The sequence below is a fragment of the Chiroxiphia lanceolata genome, chromosome 3 (assembly GCF_009829145.1).
Source record: "Chiroxiphia lanceolata isolate bChiLan1 chromosome 3, bChiLan1.pri, whole genome shotgun sequence".
Taxonomy (NCBI): domain Eukaryota; kingdom Metazoa; phylum Chordata; class Aves; order Passeriformes; family Pipridae; genus Chiroxiphia; species Chiroxiphia lanceolata.
The window spans coordinates 37,543,993-37,562,226 of NC_045639.1; the positions used below are offsets into that span (position 1 = coordinate 37,543,993).

General features: G+C 37.1%; 1 protein-coding gene across 2 annotated transcripts in view; it reads right to left on the bottom strand.

Annotated features, from left to right (window-relative positions):
• The window catches only part of WDR64 (WD repeat domain 64), a 76,638-nt gene that overhangs the window by 27,107 nt on the left and 31,297 nt on the right, over positions 1–18,234 (bottom strand). For both annotated transcript variants that reach the window (XR_004356452.1, XM_032684512.1), the window contains exon 12: positions 14,015–14,154. Coding sequence is in view for 1 of the 2 variants with exons in the window: in XM_032684512.1 (XP_032540403.1) it covers positions 14,015–14,154 (140 nt within the window). In the remaining variant the exon portion in view is untranslated. The remainder of the gene's footprint in view (positions 1–14,014; positions 14,155–18,234) is intronic.

The following is an 18,234-nucleotide window of genomic DNA, read 5'->3' on the forward strand; positions in this document are numbered from 1 at the left end:
GCAGAAGAAAATTTCTCCTTAATATTTTGTTTGTTTTCAGGAAAACTCAAAAAGAAAGGACTCTGAATAACTTCTCACTGAGATTAAATTTTCTCTGAGAGAGTACTGAGTCAAAAGAATCACGTCTATCACATTCCTCTGATTGACTTGTGATTACTTTTCAGGAGTTCACTCAGACATGCAATTTCTAAAGCATACAAAAAGTAAAACAGGCATCAAGACTTGAAAAAGGAAATCCATTTGAACAGAAAAAAATTACGGAGCTGTTCATCCAGCTGACAGTAGAACAGCAAAAAACAGAAAATGAATTGGTGATGAAAGTTGAGAAAGTTAGGGCAATATTGCAGGTGGATCACCAAGCTCAATTCTGGTACACTCACAATTAGAGCATGTAAAAACAGGTGTAAGAGCTGAAGATTAATCAGAAGTAGGTATCTATGGAGATATTACAGTCAGGTGAAAATCATAAATCACTGAACAGAGATATAATAACCTTTCCATAAACATCTCCCAGATCTGCTACAGAGCTAGTGAAGTTACACGAAACAAGAGTTAAGACAATTCTAACAGTCTCATGGACTACTAGAGTTAAATTGGTCAGCAAGTAAATATGGATTTGATGTTTTATCAAAGCAATAAGAAGAGAAGGTGTTTTTACAGCACAAATGAATATAAGTAAGAGTCTCTTGCACTATTTATTGCTGCTTGTTCAGCTGTTAATGCCAGTACCACATTAAGAAAATGCAGTTATTTAGAGTGACAGCAAAAACCTAGACACATCACAGCATTCATAAATCTCTTCCCTTCCTTATGGCTGTCTCCTTTTCCCAGCCCATGGGCAGGGATGGGGAGATTACATAAACCAGTGTTCCACATGAGTAACTCCCACACAAGGAGTCACCAGCGTGGCCCTGAGATACAATGTCACTGCTGTTCATCTGCATCAGCCCACACGACTGTGCAGGAATTCATGCATGAAGGGAGGCAACAAAAGGCATGCTTATTTAGAAATTAGGAGGTGACTGGGGGGAGTTGCCTGAGGAGCATTTCACTGACAGTAACTTTACTGTCCTACTTATTTAATGAAGAACTTCCCACAGCAGCCTGAGAAATACCAGGAATTCCTGAAGACCTCTGAAAACATATTCTTTATGGCAAAATGCTTCAATACTGTGTCTTCTGAAATAAAAAAATAGACTATATACAAGCAAACAAAACATATTAGGGAGGAGAAGGAGTGTGGAAAGAAAGAGCTTCAAGTGCTTTTGGAAACAACCCACTGTTTCCACCTTACAGGAAAATTTGAGCTGTACTTCCAGCAACATTATATCTACAACAGTGGATTACATTAATGCAAAACTTGGTTTGGTTTAGTTGTTAGCAGAATTGGCCTTGACCCACAGATAGACCTTTTAAGAGTTAGCAGAGCAGGGATTCTTGCCTGTGTTCCCACACTGTGGACAGCCTTCCTCCCACAGTCAGCGGATGCACTGGCACTCAGTGGATGCACGTGGCATCTCCTTCCTATCTCTGCTGCAACAGCCTCAGCAAACTATGCTGTCACCCTCTCCAGGACTGCAGTCTGGATCAGTTCCCTCTGTTCTGGGATGTTCTTCTTGTGTCGTTCATTTTTGAACCCAATGGCAAAACCACATAGTTACAGATGGAATTTCCACAGACACTAATAGAAATTGGGAACCAAATCCCTCCAGAATTCAGTGGGGGTTCTTGCCAAAGCCTTCTGAGATTCCTTAAAAAATTTAAATGTGTATATTTGCATTCATTAACACTTTTGAGCACCACCTTCCTTTAAGCCCTAAAACTCATAACATAGAAAAGAAGCCTGAAATATTTTTCCATCAGCTTTAAAGCCTATCTTTTATGAGCATGTAAAACCAGCAACACACCTCTCTTCTAATTTTCTTAATCCACTCACAGAGGTAGACGGAGAGCAAAAGATTCATCTTAACAACTAAAACATGAAGAGCAGAGGGAAACGGAAAAAAAGATGGCAAATAGGCCCAGAAAAAAAAAATTGGTAAATAAATCTTTTATATAGTCTTAGTACAATAAAATTTAGGCTCGGGAACACATCTCCTGCTGGGTTGTTATGAGGATGCCACTGTGGAAATACACTTTGATTCTGGAAAAAGAAAATCCTCTTGTTCTCCTTTCTATCTGTAATTAACTGAGATAGAGTGAAGGATTAAAGAAGTTCAGGTTTTGCTTCTCCCTCTTCCCCTGTCAAAACATAATCCCTTCAAATTACTGAGAGTTAAGAATAAGAAAGTGAATTTAAAACACTCTTCTGCATAAAATATCTCAACAACTCTCTAGAGAAAACAGTAACGCATTTTTAGTGCTTCCAAACTCTCACATCATGCTGATACTTTTTGTAAGTTAAGGAATATTTGTTTTTTGAAAAAGTCAGCTTTCCTCAATCACCGAATGGTGATGCTGCAAGTTTTTAAAAGAACTTATGAAAAAAAACACTTATGCAGGAAAATCCAAAATCCAAACACTCTTGCGGCAGAAAGAAGTTGCATTAGCCAGAGCATTCACTGTAGGCATTGACAGGAAGAGCAAGCAATAATTAAAGCTGATTTTCTGTTAAGTGTTTAGTTTATCTGCCCCTATTTACTATATTGTTCAACTGTTTGAGGGGATCATTGAAGGCTCCATGGTCTAAGCGAAAAAATTTACAAATTCATACAGAACACCTGAACCCTTAAAGACAAAAATCACCAGGCATGAATGTCAAAATGCAGTTCTGCTTGCGAGTTATTTAATAGACTAAGTTATCTGCAGAGAGTGCCGATGTGTGTCTTGTGATCCCTGAAGGTGATCCTGCAAAGTGCTACAACTCCCTGTAATAGTAAGAAGACTCAGGAACAAATTAATGTCAATGGGATTATTTGTGAGGTTCAGGCAAAGAGGATTTAGCTGTAAGCACATTAATGCAATGTGGTGCAGTAGATGGTACTATAACTAGTGCCTTATAGAGATAGTAATTTGGCAAAGTTCAAAATTATGAGCATTTCAAATCACTTCATCAGACAGTATAATTAACCTGGCAATATACAAAGGTAGTTTCCTTTTCCCAAACATGAATGGATCCTGGAGAGAAATCAAACTGTTATATGCAAAAGTCTAATTGCATAATAATGAGTCTGAAGGATATTTACTGGGTGCTGCAATTGAGAGTGTCTAAAGGTTCTATATGTCTCTCTCTGTACTGTGTGTGTGGTGTGCTGACAATAGATACAGCTGACCATTAATGCAAAGATAAAATAATACTCAACACTTCTGTAGAACAGTTTCAGTGGACATTTAGATGGTGTGGGGGTAAGAAAGAGGAAGCAAGAAGTGTAGGACAGAGAGGTGGCTGCCCATGAACACCTGGATCAGAAGAGCTATAAAACAGTCATGTTCCTCCTGTCAATCTTCAGCCAGTCTTAGAATGATTCTTTCACCCTAGACATAGTTTTTGAAGTACAGAACAGCTGAGGTTGGAAGGGACCTCTAGTAGCATTTCTCTTGAACAATGGTTCAAGTGAGGCCACATAGAGCAGGGCCATGTGCAGATGGATTTAAAATATCTCCAAGGACGGAGACTCCACAACCACTTTGGGAAACCTGTGCCAGTGCTTGGTCTCCCTCACAGTAAAAGAAGTGTTTCCTGATGTTCAGACAGAATCTCTTGTGTTTCATTTTTCATTGCCTCTGGTCCTGTTATTGGGAGCCTCTGAAAAGATCCTGGTACTATCTTCTTTACACCCTCCCTCCTGATATTTATATACATTAATGAGATGTCCCGTGAGACTTCCATAGGCTAATTATGTAGGGTTTTTTTAAAGACTACCCAAAGCAACTTGAATTAAGGGAAATGGGAGAGGAATTAACAGTTACATGTAAGTAAGTTACATGAGTAAGTTACATGAAAATTCTGAAGAATATTAAATTTTCTTGAAGGATTATGCAATATAAGAGGAGAATAAAATTCTTAATATCTGGGAGAAACAAATAAACCAAAGAGAATAAAAGCACAGCAGCAAGGCAACTTTAGCTTTCAAAGCAGTATACAAAAAATGTACCTTATATAGATGTGGCCACATAATTTTTGTGATGAATGACTGGAACAGATTTCCCAAATACCTCTTTTCCAAATTATCTAAATTAAATTTAATATTGTTGATATACAGTACATTCCAGTAACAGCCATGATTAGCAATGGCTTCACATAAATTAAGCATTGTGCTTCCAGCTGAGCTGCTTTCATTTTTCAGGAAGACAAATGACTGTACTATAAATATATCCTTAAAACAATGCCAGGTGCTTTCAAAACAAGTTAGACAAACGTCCACACTAACCGGCATTGATACAATCACCTACTCAGTTCCAGACAAACAAAACACACATATGACTTCCCACTGGGTTACTGAACAGCCGGTTTGCCATTAAGCAGATCTGGGAGAGAGGACTGGAGATTGATAACATTAAGGTTTGAGTTAACTTGCGAAAGTCAGAAAACACAAAAATCAATAACATATCTTACTTCCCTTTATCTTCCCTGAAATGCTAAAAATCTGCCCTTAGGTTCTGTAAGAATAAAGCTAACATAGTTATAACAGAGTAATTTTGGACGGGCAAATTTTAGCAGGGAAGTGTTTATGTGGTTGCATCATGTTGGCTGCATCAAATTTTGAAGAAATTATGAATGGAATGATAACTTTACATGCCCCAGAATGGAGATGTGAGAAATCCCTGTTTACTGCACTACTCTCCTGCCATATGTAAAGGTGTGCATTGCTCTTTCAGTTTAGCTCCCAGAAATGAAATTACTTCTAAAAAGAAAAAAAACAAAGAACATTCCTTCACTGATTTAAAACAAAGGCTTTGTGCTGTTAACAAATGATACTGTACAGTGGTATAAAGGCTGGGAATATATTCCTTACATTAGCCCTACTGATCTTCAAACAAAACTGTTTATTTTTATGAATTGACGACTTTAAGCTCAAATCTTGCTCACCTGACTAACTTACGTAGCCTAATTCAACCAAACCCATCACTGGAGATGTTCTAGTAAAATCAATGAAAAAACTGGTGTAGCAAATTTTGGCTTTCTGACTTCCATTAACAACTCAAGTAGGCAAGACAGGAAGTTGTAGCCTCTACTGTTCTAGTTGTGGATTCTCAGCCTGCACTAAGTGAGAGAGAGTGGTTGCCACTGCTTCACAGCCCTTCAGCATAAGGGCTATACAGTCAGGTCTGGGCTCTGCCATTAGCCTTAACCTTATTGTTTCCACAGATTGTAAGATCATCTTTCAGATAATGGCCTTCTTCCTGCCACATCTCCAGGTTTAATAGCCCCTGTCCCTACGAGTGGTTTTTTTCCCTCAGTGCTTCCTGAATGCACTCAAACAGTTCTGTTATATTAAAAAAATGGAGTAATTAATGCTTCATGATGCAGGACAAAAGTAAGAAGGAGAAAACTAATAATAGAGAATATAGAGGGCAATGAAGGGAAGAGTGACAGGAAGGAGATGAAAAAATAAATACAGCAGAGAGTTCCTATGCAGCATTCTTCTATCTGAGCTGGAGCATCAGGTCAGTTTTCTTTATGTCTCTAACCCACAGATTGTTCTCATATTAGCATACACTCTGTAAAAGTAATTCTTCAGTTGACTGTGCCCATTAAAAAAAAGTATAGCCATTTCTATGAACATAGAGTATTGGCATTTGTAGAAAAATGCTGTAGTGCCAATGTAATAACCAGACAGATCAAGTACCTTTACACAGGTCTTGCCTTGTCTGGCTTGAAACATCCAACTCATGTCATAGTTCATTGTCTGTTTAGTGTATCCTGAAGCATCTGAGGATAATTCTTAGCTGTAATTTCAAGTCCAAAGGTGGCACTTCTTAAAGGACTTACATATTCTACTAGCATTTCTCATCAATAAAAAATTGTTGCTTTAGTGCTTGAATAAGCCATATTATTTTACTCTGTACTCTCCCAGACCTAAGCAAAAAGGCGTAAAATAGTGGGAGATACATTCCTCTTTTTATAACTCTCAAATGATACATATCAATGAAATTTCAATCATAAATCGAGAGAATAAGCTGTTGCAGCTATCTTGGAAAACATGTTTCCTGAAAATTGCTTTAGTGGCTTCTGCAGAATAATTCCAACCAAAGAGTTATATACATTTGTATTTACAATTATGTATATCATACACTTCTACTTTTATACCAATAACTGAATCTATGACTGCAATATGCTGGCACTTTAGTGAAGAGTCCATATGTTATGTGAAAACCTGACTCCGTATTTTGGTGCATTGACACAAAGGATGAGCTAATAAGTTCAGACAAATTTAACAGTAATTACTTTTTGCAAATATTTTCAAGCAAAACATAAGTCAAGACAGACACACTGTAAGCATAATTGTGATGAATGTGGTTCCTTTTGGTCTGTGGCATGTAATTTAACAGATAATTGTGTTTATGGGAAATCTCAGCACAAGATTTTGAGCATGTTCCTCTGATTAGGAACACAACAATATTTTGGATCTAGTAAATTCACTTAACTGAAGGGCTGAAGAAAAAGACATGGTAGTGGACTACAGTTGTAACTGCACCTACGCACACTGTTATCTCTTAAGGTCTTCACAATCTGAAAGATAAAAAACCAATTTACTTCCAGGAACATTTTATTCTGAAGCAAGTTCAGCAGCACAGAATTTTGACAATCTCTGCCTTGGCCCTTGCCTCTGCCTCAGTGCTACTACTATGAAAATACTAATTCATATGACTAAAGGTCATACAGAAATTATTTATAAACCTGTGGCTCTGCCTGATTTGTAGTTATTCATATGTTATAAGAAAGTAAGTTTAATTTTTGTGATAGGAGAATTCAATATTTTTAATAGCCTCCTTTCTATCAAGAAATCCTTATAATATTGGAGCAAACAAAGTGCTTATGTGCTGAAATAGCTAAAGAAATATTTATTTTCTTAAATGGAACCATCATTTGAATTCAACTTCCAAAACAGTTTCTTAATTGTTGTCATAATAAGAAGTTTGTTTTGTTATTACTGGCTCGGGGCAACTTGTTTTCAGTTAAATTAAATATCACAGAGATTTCTTCAATATTTTCCAGAAAGCTGTATTGCATACTGGCCAAAATGCCACAGTGTAAATAAAAAAGCCTGCTCAAAACAATTCATATGAATTCCAAGTTTCAATGCAATGTGTCCTGACCTTTACTGCTTTTGACAAGTGACCCAAGTGAGCGTACTCTCTCTGCAGATCTATTGAGGTCTACCAAAGGAAAAAAAAAGATGATGCAAGAAGACAGCACTGCTCAGATAGCAGATTTTTCTCCTCTGACAAGCAGAACTCATCTAGGGAATTGTGCTGGTTTTGGCTGGAGTAGAGTTAATTTTCTACCCAGTGGATAGCATGGGACTGTGTTTTGGATTTGTGCTGAACACAGTGATAATAATATAGAGATGTTTCTGTTATTGCTGAGCAATGCTTACACAAAGCCAAGGCCTGCTGAGTAATCTGCACTTCTAGAATCATCTGTCTACTTCACCAAGTTAAGTCATACAAACAGACTTGAGCAGTGTCAGAACAGATTAACTGAAATCCAGTCAGACCATCCAGCAACAGATGAAAAGCAAGCAGAGCAGTCCTCTGAATATGCATCTTCAAAATAACTTGAATAAAACAAACATTGTGTAGGTATTGATCTGTGTTGCAGAACAAAAAGGTTAAGCTATTGTGTAGTCATATTTCTTAACAAAAAGACTAACACATAGAGTTGAAATTAAAAACAGACTTCAAAATCAAAAATTGCAGCCACAGGAAACAACTGAAATACTTGCAGCTGTCAAACCAATTGCTTGCACAGTGTGAATAAAACATATGATAAAAAGCCTTACAAGAAATAAGCAACAATGTACTTCCTCATTTAAGTTATGTCACTGAGACAGTCTCCCTCAGTGCTTAATACTGACCCTTGTGTTAAAAATATTTCACTTACTTCTATTTACAATTTTTGATATATGGCTGAAGAGATCTTAAAAATTAACATAATAAAAGTTTATTTATGTCTGCTTTCCTAAACTTCCTGGATAACTTAATTGCCTTTAATCTACATGCAGCTGAGAGTAACCTAATGTTTCTGAAGAACACCTGCACTTCAGAAAAAGAAGACAACTGTTTGCATTTACAAAGTTTAAGTTTTTGATTTCAGGTCTGCATGATCATACTGTTCTCTTCATGGAGACATTTGTTTTGTATCTTGACCATTGTGTGGCATGGGATGTTTCTTTTGATACTTAACACACTGATGTCTCCCTCCCCTTCTCCTAGTTTCCACTCTGTTTTCCATGCTCTGGGATGCTAAGACTGTTAATCTTCTAAACTAGCTCTTCCACTCTAATACAAATCCCCAGTGACCTCTAATTTTTTTCTCTAGTGCAGTGAGACCACGGTGTAGGATTTGTTAATTTTTACATTTTTGTATAAAGAACAACATACATTAACCTTCTATAGTATGGAGCTGAGGCTCATTCCATCAAATGAATCCCTTAATACTCTTGTAATAGATGTACAACGTTTGTGGTATTTTTAAAAACTATTCACTGAAGGTTTTGAACCCTTAATTCAGCCATTACTTCTTCAGACTGCACAAGTGCTGCAGTACAAGTCTGAAACCAAAAGCCAATGTGATCCCTTACTTTTGAACTCTGCATATATAGGCTGCAGAGATATTCTTGTGAGTACATTTATGTATGGCTTTTCAGTCTTTCAGTTTCAGTTCTCCTTTGAGGCCAAAGGAGGCCAAAGCAGGAAGTAAAATTGTTGTTTGACTCCTTGTTTTAAAACCTTTTTACACCTTTTAATATAGACAGTTAACACTATGTTCCAAATATACCAAAGGAAACTGACTACTGAAAGACTATTAGATTTTTTAAAATACAGTCAGGAAGACTATGTTTTGTAGCTTTCCACCTCCTTGGATTTAGACTCCAGAAATGTAGCTCATATAGTATCTATTCAATACTAACTCTTGTTCTTCTTCATAAAATTATATGGAACAGACCATAGGAAATTATGTGTTACAATTCCAGGGAATGAAAATCAGAAGTTAAGTGCAACATATGCAATCTAACTTAAACATGAAAATGGCTTGAGGAAATGTTTCTCTAAAAATATTCTCTAAATATATTTCTCATGAATATCCCGTATTCCCACCATCCAGCCCTTCCCATTGTCTGACCCATGAGTCAGTAACCAAGGCAAGGACGTTTAACATATTACCTAATCTCCAACCATTTGAATATTTTTTTTAACAGATATAATCTATCTCTTTAGCAATTAAGGTTTCTACTTTCAGCAGAAAAGATGTGAGATGCCAATCGTACCCAGGAGCCCACAGTACTGAATATCAGCAGCATGTGTCTGCTTACAAGAGAAGTGATGAAAGTAGAGGACAGATGAAAACAGTTTCTTGATTCTGACATGCATGTTATTTCACAAAATACAGTAGCGGCTCAAGCCAAGGCCATGTCTTGTCATTACAAGGTGCAAATTTAATGAAAGTTTAATAAATGATTTGCATATTATCTATTTCTTAAGGTCTTCTTAGAACAGCTAAAAATAGAGAGGAGTTTATCTACTCTAAAATGTAAGGGGTTTTGTATTCTTCTTGTATGATGTTTAAAAATTTCCCTTTCTTTTCTAACTCCTCCTGGCTCTCTGATAGAAGCCCTGGTTGTCTACTTGTGAAACTATAACTTTCTCACTAAAGTCACTTGTGTAAGAAATGATGCCTATTTATGCCAGTGAGAATTAAAAAACTAAACTTGACTGGGAAGATGATGCTTTTGTCATTCATTATCACTTCCTGAAGGAAACAGAACCAAACAATACACAAAATATACAAAAATTTACTTCATTTCTGACAGAGGCCTTGACAGTATAAAGAGTACCTGAATCTGGGAAATACACATCTACCTAAAGAACACAGTGTTTAACCTGAAAGTGGCAGAAGAAATACTACAACATTCCTTCAGGTTCTGCTATCATGGGAATACATTTCCCTAGTGCATTAGTCTTATGTTTACCTTTCTGCTGCTGTTTTGAAGCTTTGTAATTTATATAGCATAAAAATATATTTCTATAATAAGTCAAGAAACTTTTCAATAATTCAAAAAATAGCCATAATAAGTCTGAGCCTTCAAATGTAACAATTATGTAACAAAGATAACAATTACAAATCTTAATTTAAAAAAACACTCCCTACTCTTCAGCTTGTTCTGTAATTTTAGCAGAAAATGGCACAATAAAAAAGCTTTTATTTTAATATGGGTATCTGATACATTATAGATGAAATTTAACTTTGGGAATGTTCAGAAAAAGTATTAATTAATAAATGTGTTTCCCTAGTTCTGCTATTCTGTCAAACACTTAATGTAAAATCTACATATAAAGAGATTTTTTTCCCTTAGGTACAATTCTTCCATGAGGCCATTGATATATCTCTAACCTATTTTCAGTGAAAATATATAGGCTGTCCTTGTTTTGCTTCAGTGGCCTGCTATATCACAGTCACTGAAAGATGAAAACAAAATAGAGAAAACTATTTTGATTTTTCTTACGTTAGACAGATTGAAAAGCAAATTGGTCTTTGTTTTTTAGGTGGAAACAACTTATGTTGTTTAAAGTAATGTTAAAAGTTCCCTAGGAAGTTGCACACTTTTGTGTAATACCTGGTTCTTGTCTATCCAAACATGTGCTTTTAGGTTGGAAGCAATCCTGTTAAAGCTGAGCTCCCTCTGCTATTGGGTATACCATATGTTGTCTATAGAGATTGCAAATTCTTTGAGGCACAGAATGATTGTCACTTTATTTGAAAAGTCTACATTTAAACTTCTTTGAGAGGGATTCCTTCTCTTTGATATAGTTTTCACTATAGCCACAAGATTTATCTGAGATTTGAAAGTCTAGAAATTTATTTCTATTTCTTTTTATTTTTTGAGAAGTGTAATTTCTGCCTTATAACTCACTGCACAATTTAAAGACACATAGCTTTTAATTAATATATTCATTTGCACGTATTAGTGATCTTACTGATGTCATTGGCACAACTCAGCTACATTTAGTTAATATCAGGTGTCCATGTACTTAGAGACTTTTAAAATAGATTTTGCTTTACTCTGAGTCATCATACTGAATCACAGAAAGGCCAGGAAGGGACCTCAAGAGATCTACATTTACTGCCCCAGGGGTTTCATTCTTAGTTGCTTTTCTATAAATGTACTAATGTTCATTCATTCATTCCCCTTCAGCCATGTCTTATGTCTTATTCCATTTTTCCTACATGTGTAGCTTGCAGGCTATCTGTCCAAACCCTCCTTAATTCTGCAGTAACGAACGTCTGTAGCAAAGGTACAGAGATACCTACAGAATAACAGGTATAGATTTACAGGAGTGAGGAAGAGGGAAAGATCATGGCTCCAGGATTACATGAAGGTTGGGAAATTATAATGACTTATTTTCAGCTAGTAGTACTTTTAGAAAGATGTGGGATATTTTAAGAATAGAATTAAAGACATGAAAATGTGGTATTTGCTGCCACCACAATGAGCAATGATAAGAAATTATAGCAGAGGAGCAACATGAGCAGGATAAATAGCTCACTAATATTTTCTACATGACCCAACAAAATGCTAGGAACCTTTGAGATAGACAGATATCTCAGTATTATAATTATATTAGCTCCTTATTGATTTATAGGAGGTATTTTTCATTGATCGTACCTTCAATTTTAATGATCACTCTGAACTCTAATTCTTCTGCTCAAGGCCTGCAGCTTTAATCAGCTTGGGGCAACTGGTTAATTTAGTATGTATGCTCTCTATCATTGTAGATGCTAATGAAAATACAGAGTAATGCTACATATTGAAAATACTGCATTGGACCACTCTTGAAAGAGCTCCATAGACATTCACAACTCCTCCTTAACAGGCTTCTCTTTTATTTTTGCACATATTTTTAGAAGTTTTTATTCTCTCCTGAACAGTCTTATTTTGACAAATGAGATAAATCACCAATGCCATGATTCCACCAGTAACTTAAAAGAAATCCATCAATTTCCAGCAGAATCTTGCAATATTTTGTTGAAGAAGTGGTATTACTGATTTTATTAGTATTTGTCTTCATGGACAATTCTTTGGATCAGTAAACCTTGCGAAAAACACTGTTTAGAAAGAGATCAATAGCTGAACATGGTGTATAGAGACATCAGTGTCAGAAAAACACCTATGGATTTTTAGTAGGCTGGGAGGCAAAGAGAAGGGTAAAAGAAACTGTAGGCAGTTTTTGCAGGTGATCACTACTGAATGAAGCATTTGGGTACAGGTTATGTTTGAATTCTGGCAGTTACCAAAGTAATATGTAAATTACCAGAATGGTAATATCTACTGCTCTAAGTATTCTTTTGTCACATTCAGAAAGAAAATACGTCAAATAGTTCCCTTCTAGTCTTGCTTCTAAATATAAAATAATTTGGAAATTTTAAGATAAACTCTGCCTTTTTATTAAACTAAACTAACTGATAAGCAATTACTATCAGAAGTACTTATTCAAAATTAGATTCCTACTTACATTTATAACATTGTTTTCACAGAATGACAGAATCATTTAGGTTGGAAAAGATCTCCAAGAATATTAAGCCCAACCTTTGACTGACTACTACCTTGTCAACTAGAGCATGGCACTAAGTGCCACATCCAGTTGTTTCTTGAACACCTCCAGGGATGGTGACTGCATCACCTCCTTGGGCAGCACATTCCAATGTTTAACAACCCTTTCTGTGAAGAAATTCTTCTGATATCCAACCTGAACCTCCCCTGGCACAACTTGAAGCCATTTCCTCTTGTCCTGTTGCTGCTTGCGTGGGAGAAGAGCCCAACCCCCACCTCACTACAACCTCCTTTCAGGTAGTTGTAGATAACGATAAGGTCTCCCCAGAGCCTCCTCTTCTCTAGGCTCCCTCAGCCACCTCTCATAGGACTTACCCTCTAGACCCTTCACCAGCTCCATTACCCTTCTCTGGACAAACTCCAGCACCTCAATGTCCTTCCTGAATTGAGAGACCCAAAACTGAACACAGGACTCGAAGTTTGGCCTCACCAGTGCTGACTACAGGGTAACAATCACTGCTGTGGTCCCTCTGGCCACACTGTTCAGCTTCCTGTTGACCAGTACCCCCAGGTCCTTTTCCACTGGGCCACTTTCCAGCCACTCTGCCTCCCTCCTGCAGCACTGCACAGGACTGTGGCCAAAGTGTAGGACCTGGTACTTGGTCTTGTTGAACCTCATAGCGTTGGCCTTGGCCCTTCAGTCCAGCCTGTCTGGATCTTCTGCAGAGCCCTCCTACCCTCCAACAGATCAACACTCCCACCCAACTCTGTGTTGTCTTCCAATTTACTGAGGGTGCACTTGATCCCCTCATCCAGATCATCAGTAAAGATATTAAACAGAACTGGGCCCAACACTGATCCCTAGGGGACACCACTAGTGACCAGCTGCCAACTGGATGCAGCACCGTTCACCACCACTCTCTGGGCCCAGCCCTCCAGCCAGTTCCAGCACAGAGTGCCCCTGTCCAAGCTGTGGGCTGCCAGTTTTTCCAGGAGAATGCCATGGGAGACAGTATCAAAAGCTTTGCTGAAGTCCAGATAGACTACATCCACTGCCTCATCCACTAGGTGAGTTACCTGGTCATAAAGGGAGATCAGGCAGGTCAAACAGGACCTGCCTTTCCTAAACACATGCTGGCTGGGCCTGATCCATTGGTTGTCCTGTACGTGCTGAGTGATCGCCCTCAAGATGATCTGTTCTGTAACTTTGCTGGGCACTAAGGTAAGGCTGACAGGCCTGTGGTTCCCTGGATTCTTCTTCCAGCCCTACTTCCATGAGGTTCAGAAAAGTGTTTTACCTTTGCACTGGAAAGGCTGATGACATGTTGATCTTTTTCATTGGTCACAATTTCCACAACACTATATTTGTGTCCAAATAGCTTCCCTGTAGGCCTAATATTAATAGCAGGATTCCACAAACGAAGGACTCTGTCATTGCCTGAAGGAAAAAAAATAAAATACATATAGTCAGAAAGACAGAATAGTCACTGGTATTACAAATAAGCTTTGTAATGGAGAGGTTGTTGTTGATTAGTCTTTGCTTTCATTCATGTAGGCTACTCCCACATAAAGATATGAATTTTTCATTCTAGGGGCTGGATTCCAGCTTTGGATTCCAGCTTATGTTTCATTGCTTATCCCCAAACGTAATAAAAACACATAACTGATCAGCCATTCAAAGCCTTTTTATTTTGATAGAGGCATAGCAGGGACACTAAATGGGACTACATGGACTAGTCTCATAGGAGCAGAATACTTTAATAGAAATAGAACTGGGGCTCAATTTTTTTTTCCTTTAAAAATGTAATTTAGAAAAATGTCAAAATAATTTTCGTGTCCACTTAGCCAGATCAAGAAGGGATAACCACCTCTATGGAAGAAGATGAGCATGCAGAAAGGAAGGCAAACGGGCATGGAAGTTGAGGGCAGATAGGAAACAGTAATCAGAGATGACTGAGTCTGTCTTGAACAGATTAAAAATGTATTAGTATACTCCTGGGTTTACATAAACAACTGTAAACACAGTTGTACCTAGTGCGCTGAAGTATTTAATATTTTTTGCAGGAGTTTTAAGAGAACATGAGCCCAATTTAAATTTCAGATTAATTAATTTATATTTTTACTTTCAAATCCTGGTAAATATTACAATTGTACAAATTGCGTGTAGTTAGCTGAACACTCTATTTTGACACATAGTAAAAGAAACAGCCACATTTTATCTAGACTTCAATTTAAGTTTCAGTTTTCTCTTGGCTTAAATTGAAGAGCAAAAAGTGAAAAAAACATAGACTAGGAAGTACATGTCCCAAGAGAATATTCATCCCACTTCAAGACTAAAATGCTCAGCTCAGTTTTGTTAATAAACATCCTTAAGTTTGCTCAACCTACTGTCATTAGTCAGCCCCTCCATCTCTCTCCAGAAACCTATTCCTTTCCTTCTTGATACAACAAGATGGGACTCATTTAGGAGCACCCTATCTTCCTTTTTCTCCATTAAACAATATTGTTCTCTCAGTTAAATTGATTCCCCTGTTTATGTGGCTTCTCTCTAAATGAGAGAGGGTCACTGGAGGAATGATCTACTCAAAAAATAGCTGCAACAGAAATTTATTTTGGTTTTTGCCAGCTCATTTCACAAGTGTGACTGAGAATTCAAACATGCAAACAGCTGTACCAGCACGATGGAGGGAGAACTGCAGAGGAAAGGAGAGCCATGGCTAAGTAGCTGACTGGCTGTAACTTCAGGGGGAACCAGTTTCTTTTTTGGGGTAATCTTCAAGCAAAAATACCCCAGATAATCTGTATATGCTGCAAGCATGGCAGGAAGTAGCTTAAATGGGTTATAACTGCACAAATGGTTTATGAAGCTCTTTTTGATGGGGAAATTGCAGAACACAGTAGGTCCCTGCTCACCTCCTCAGATGTTGCCTTGGGCCATCCTAGACATACTCTGCAAGTTAGCAGAACCCTCGTGACCAGGTCAGTATACATTAGTGAGAAAGAAGTCCATGGGAGTAAAACTCAGCTTGCAAACCTTCCATGAAGCCAACAGGAGGACACAAAATACAGTAGACAGAAGCTTTCAGTGAGACTGATAAGATCAATTATAACATCAGAGCAAACAGATATTGCTTCAACAACATCCCTGCTAGCAACTCCAGATGCAAACTGTCATGTAATAGGATGATGGTGAATGAGGTAGGAGCTGTTGACAATATCTGATCAACTTGACTACCTGCTTGCTGCGCTTTTGAGGAATGGAATCTTTCTTAGTCTTCCTAATTGCTCTGTTCTTTATATTCCTGAAGTGATGGGCAGATGACTGAAAGGGAGGATAGTGCCCTTTAATTGTGGCACAGAGAGTTTATTTTAAGAGTAGAATCCCTTATATATGTTATTTCCTTGAGATATTAACAAGAAAAAACAAGTGACATTAGGAAAGAAAACCTCTCCCTAGATTAAAAATACTGTTTGCTTTCCATGAGAGATAGTGGATTAATTTTAGTTCCTTTCACTGATGTGAAGATAATGGTAGATTTTGTTATAGTAGATTTGCTCTCTTCCCTCTTTCTAGACTAATGTCAGATTGGCCCTAACATTCACTGCTTCACTGGAACATTTCCTGGAACTTTTATTCTCTCTGTGCTCCAAATATGCCTCCAGGATTCAGAATCCTGATACAGAAAGCATGGGTACTAAACACATCCAAGAAAAGCTTGAAGAAGATTATCTCTCTACATATCCAACAGCAATTTTTTAACATTTTGTGAAATCAATGATTTGAAACAAAATGGCCTTAGTTCAACGTAGTCTCTTCCATGATGAATAATCATAAAAGCAGATGTTTAGGGGTTTTCTAAAAGTCAGATACTACAACCACAGCTCTATTCTAGCTATATGGTATGGACTCCAATACCTTCTTTGAAAACTTCTTCGTCAAACTGTCTCTCTTGCTTGCAGTTTTGTAATTTGTGTGGTATTACAAGTCTGCTGGGATGTCTGCATTTCAGTGGTGTTGAAACCCACTTGAGAACAATAACATTTTTGAATGGAGAATATTAGGCTTAGCTTGGCATCCTCTGATAGATCAGAAAATAAAAATATAATGCCTGGTTTCTTTCTAAGTTGCTACATCCAGGCAGAAGAACCCCTTATCTGTTAAAACAGCCTGTTATTCCTTCAAGTCTGTCTTTTAAATAATCTTGCCTTATAATGTCTGCAAAACCTTTTTAGAAGAGTTAGACATCTGGTAAACTAACACAAATTCAAATGTTTATCATACTGACAAAAATTTAAGTTTTTTTTTCTTTGTGCTGCCTCGTCTGTCTTCATATGTTCTTCTTAAATTTAGACTGCATCATAGAAAGGAGTTTGCTATGCTTCTGAAAGCTAATGCTAGAGGAGTTCTGGGATTTGATCTCTATAACTAGGATTCCTGGGAATTCCTGATAATGTACTTCACTTATTCCAGAAATTCACAAAGGATACAGAACAAGCACAGAATCACTTTTATCAGTCTTAATCTGTTACTGCTAGATTTAGAAATCACTAGTTTTAATTCTGCTTCATTGCTCATTGGAAAACAATAGCTAGATTTGAAGAACTAGTAGGGTTAGAAGTTGATGTATCATTTAAAACCAATCATCTCCTGCTTTTATATGCATATCTAATTTGATTTTAGCTGCAGTTGTTGCCAGAGGTGATGATTAAGACATAACTGGAATTGAAAAGAATCCAGAATAAGAAGAAAACCATGTCACTTTACTATTCAACATAATATTAATGCAAAATGCTACACAGAGAAGTTATTTTAAACTACTGTGGGCTTCATATGTTAGACCACTATGAGGCTTTTATAATTTTACTGGTTAAAGTCTAGCTTTTAGAATAAAAAAATGAACTCAGTACCAGGTTTGCTTTTATCTTATTCAGTATTATAAATGTCAAATATCTGGAAGACAAAATTAGGTTGTGTCACATTACTGACAAACACATGAGCATAATTAAAGAAACCTAAATAAATGATGGAAACATAAAGGTGTTAAAATATGACTTTTTAAATAGTCACTGTAATAATATATCACAGTATGTAGCATATCATTTGTGCTATAAACACCTAGCTAAATAACATTAAGTTTGGTCTTAGTAAAATGGTTAGCAGGTTTATCCCAGCTAAATACTTTAGAAGCTAGCCTGCAATCAAAGGTTGGATTTTTCTTTTATTTTAATTGCTGAATGTGACATATAAACACAGCTTTAACAAATGTTTGCACATGTCACCAAGGAATCTATATGTTATGATTCCTGAATTATTTATCTGTTCAGGTCTTTGATTTTTAGGGTATATTACAGATAAAATTGTAGGCGCTTCCATCAATGCTGCCTCCGTACAATCCTAAACATCCACTGGTCAGATTATGTGACCAATACATCTGTTCTAGAACAAGCAGCAGTCACAAGTATTGAGGCCATGTTGCTGAGAACACAGCTGCGATGGGCAGGGCATATCTCCAGGATG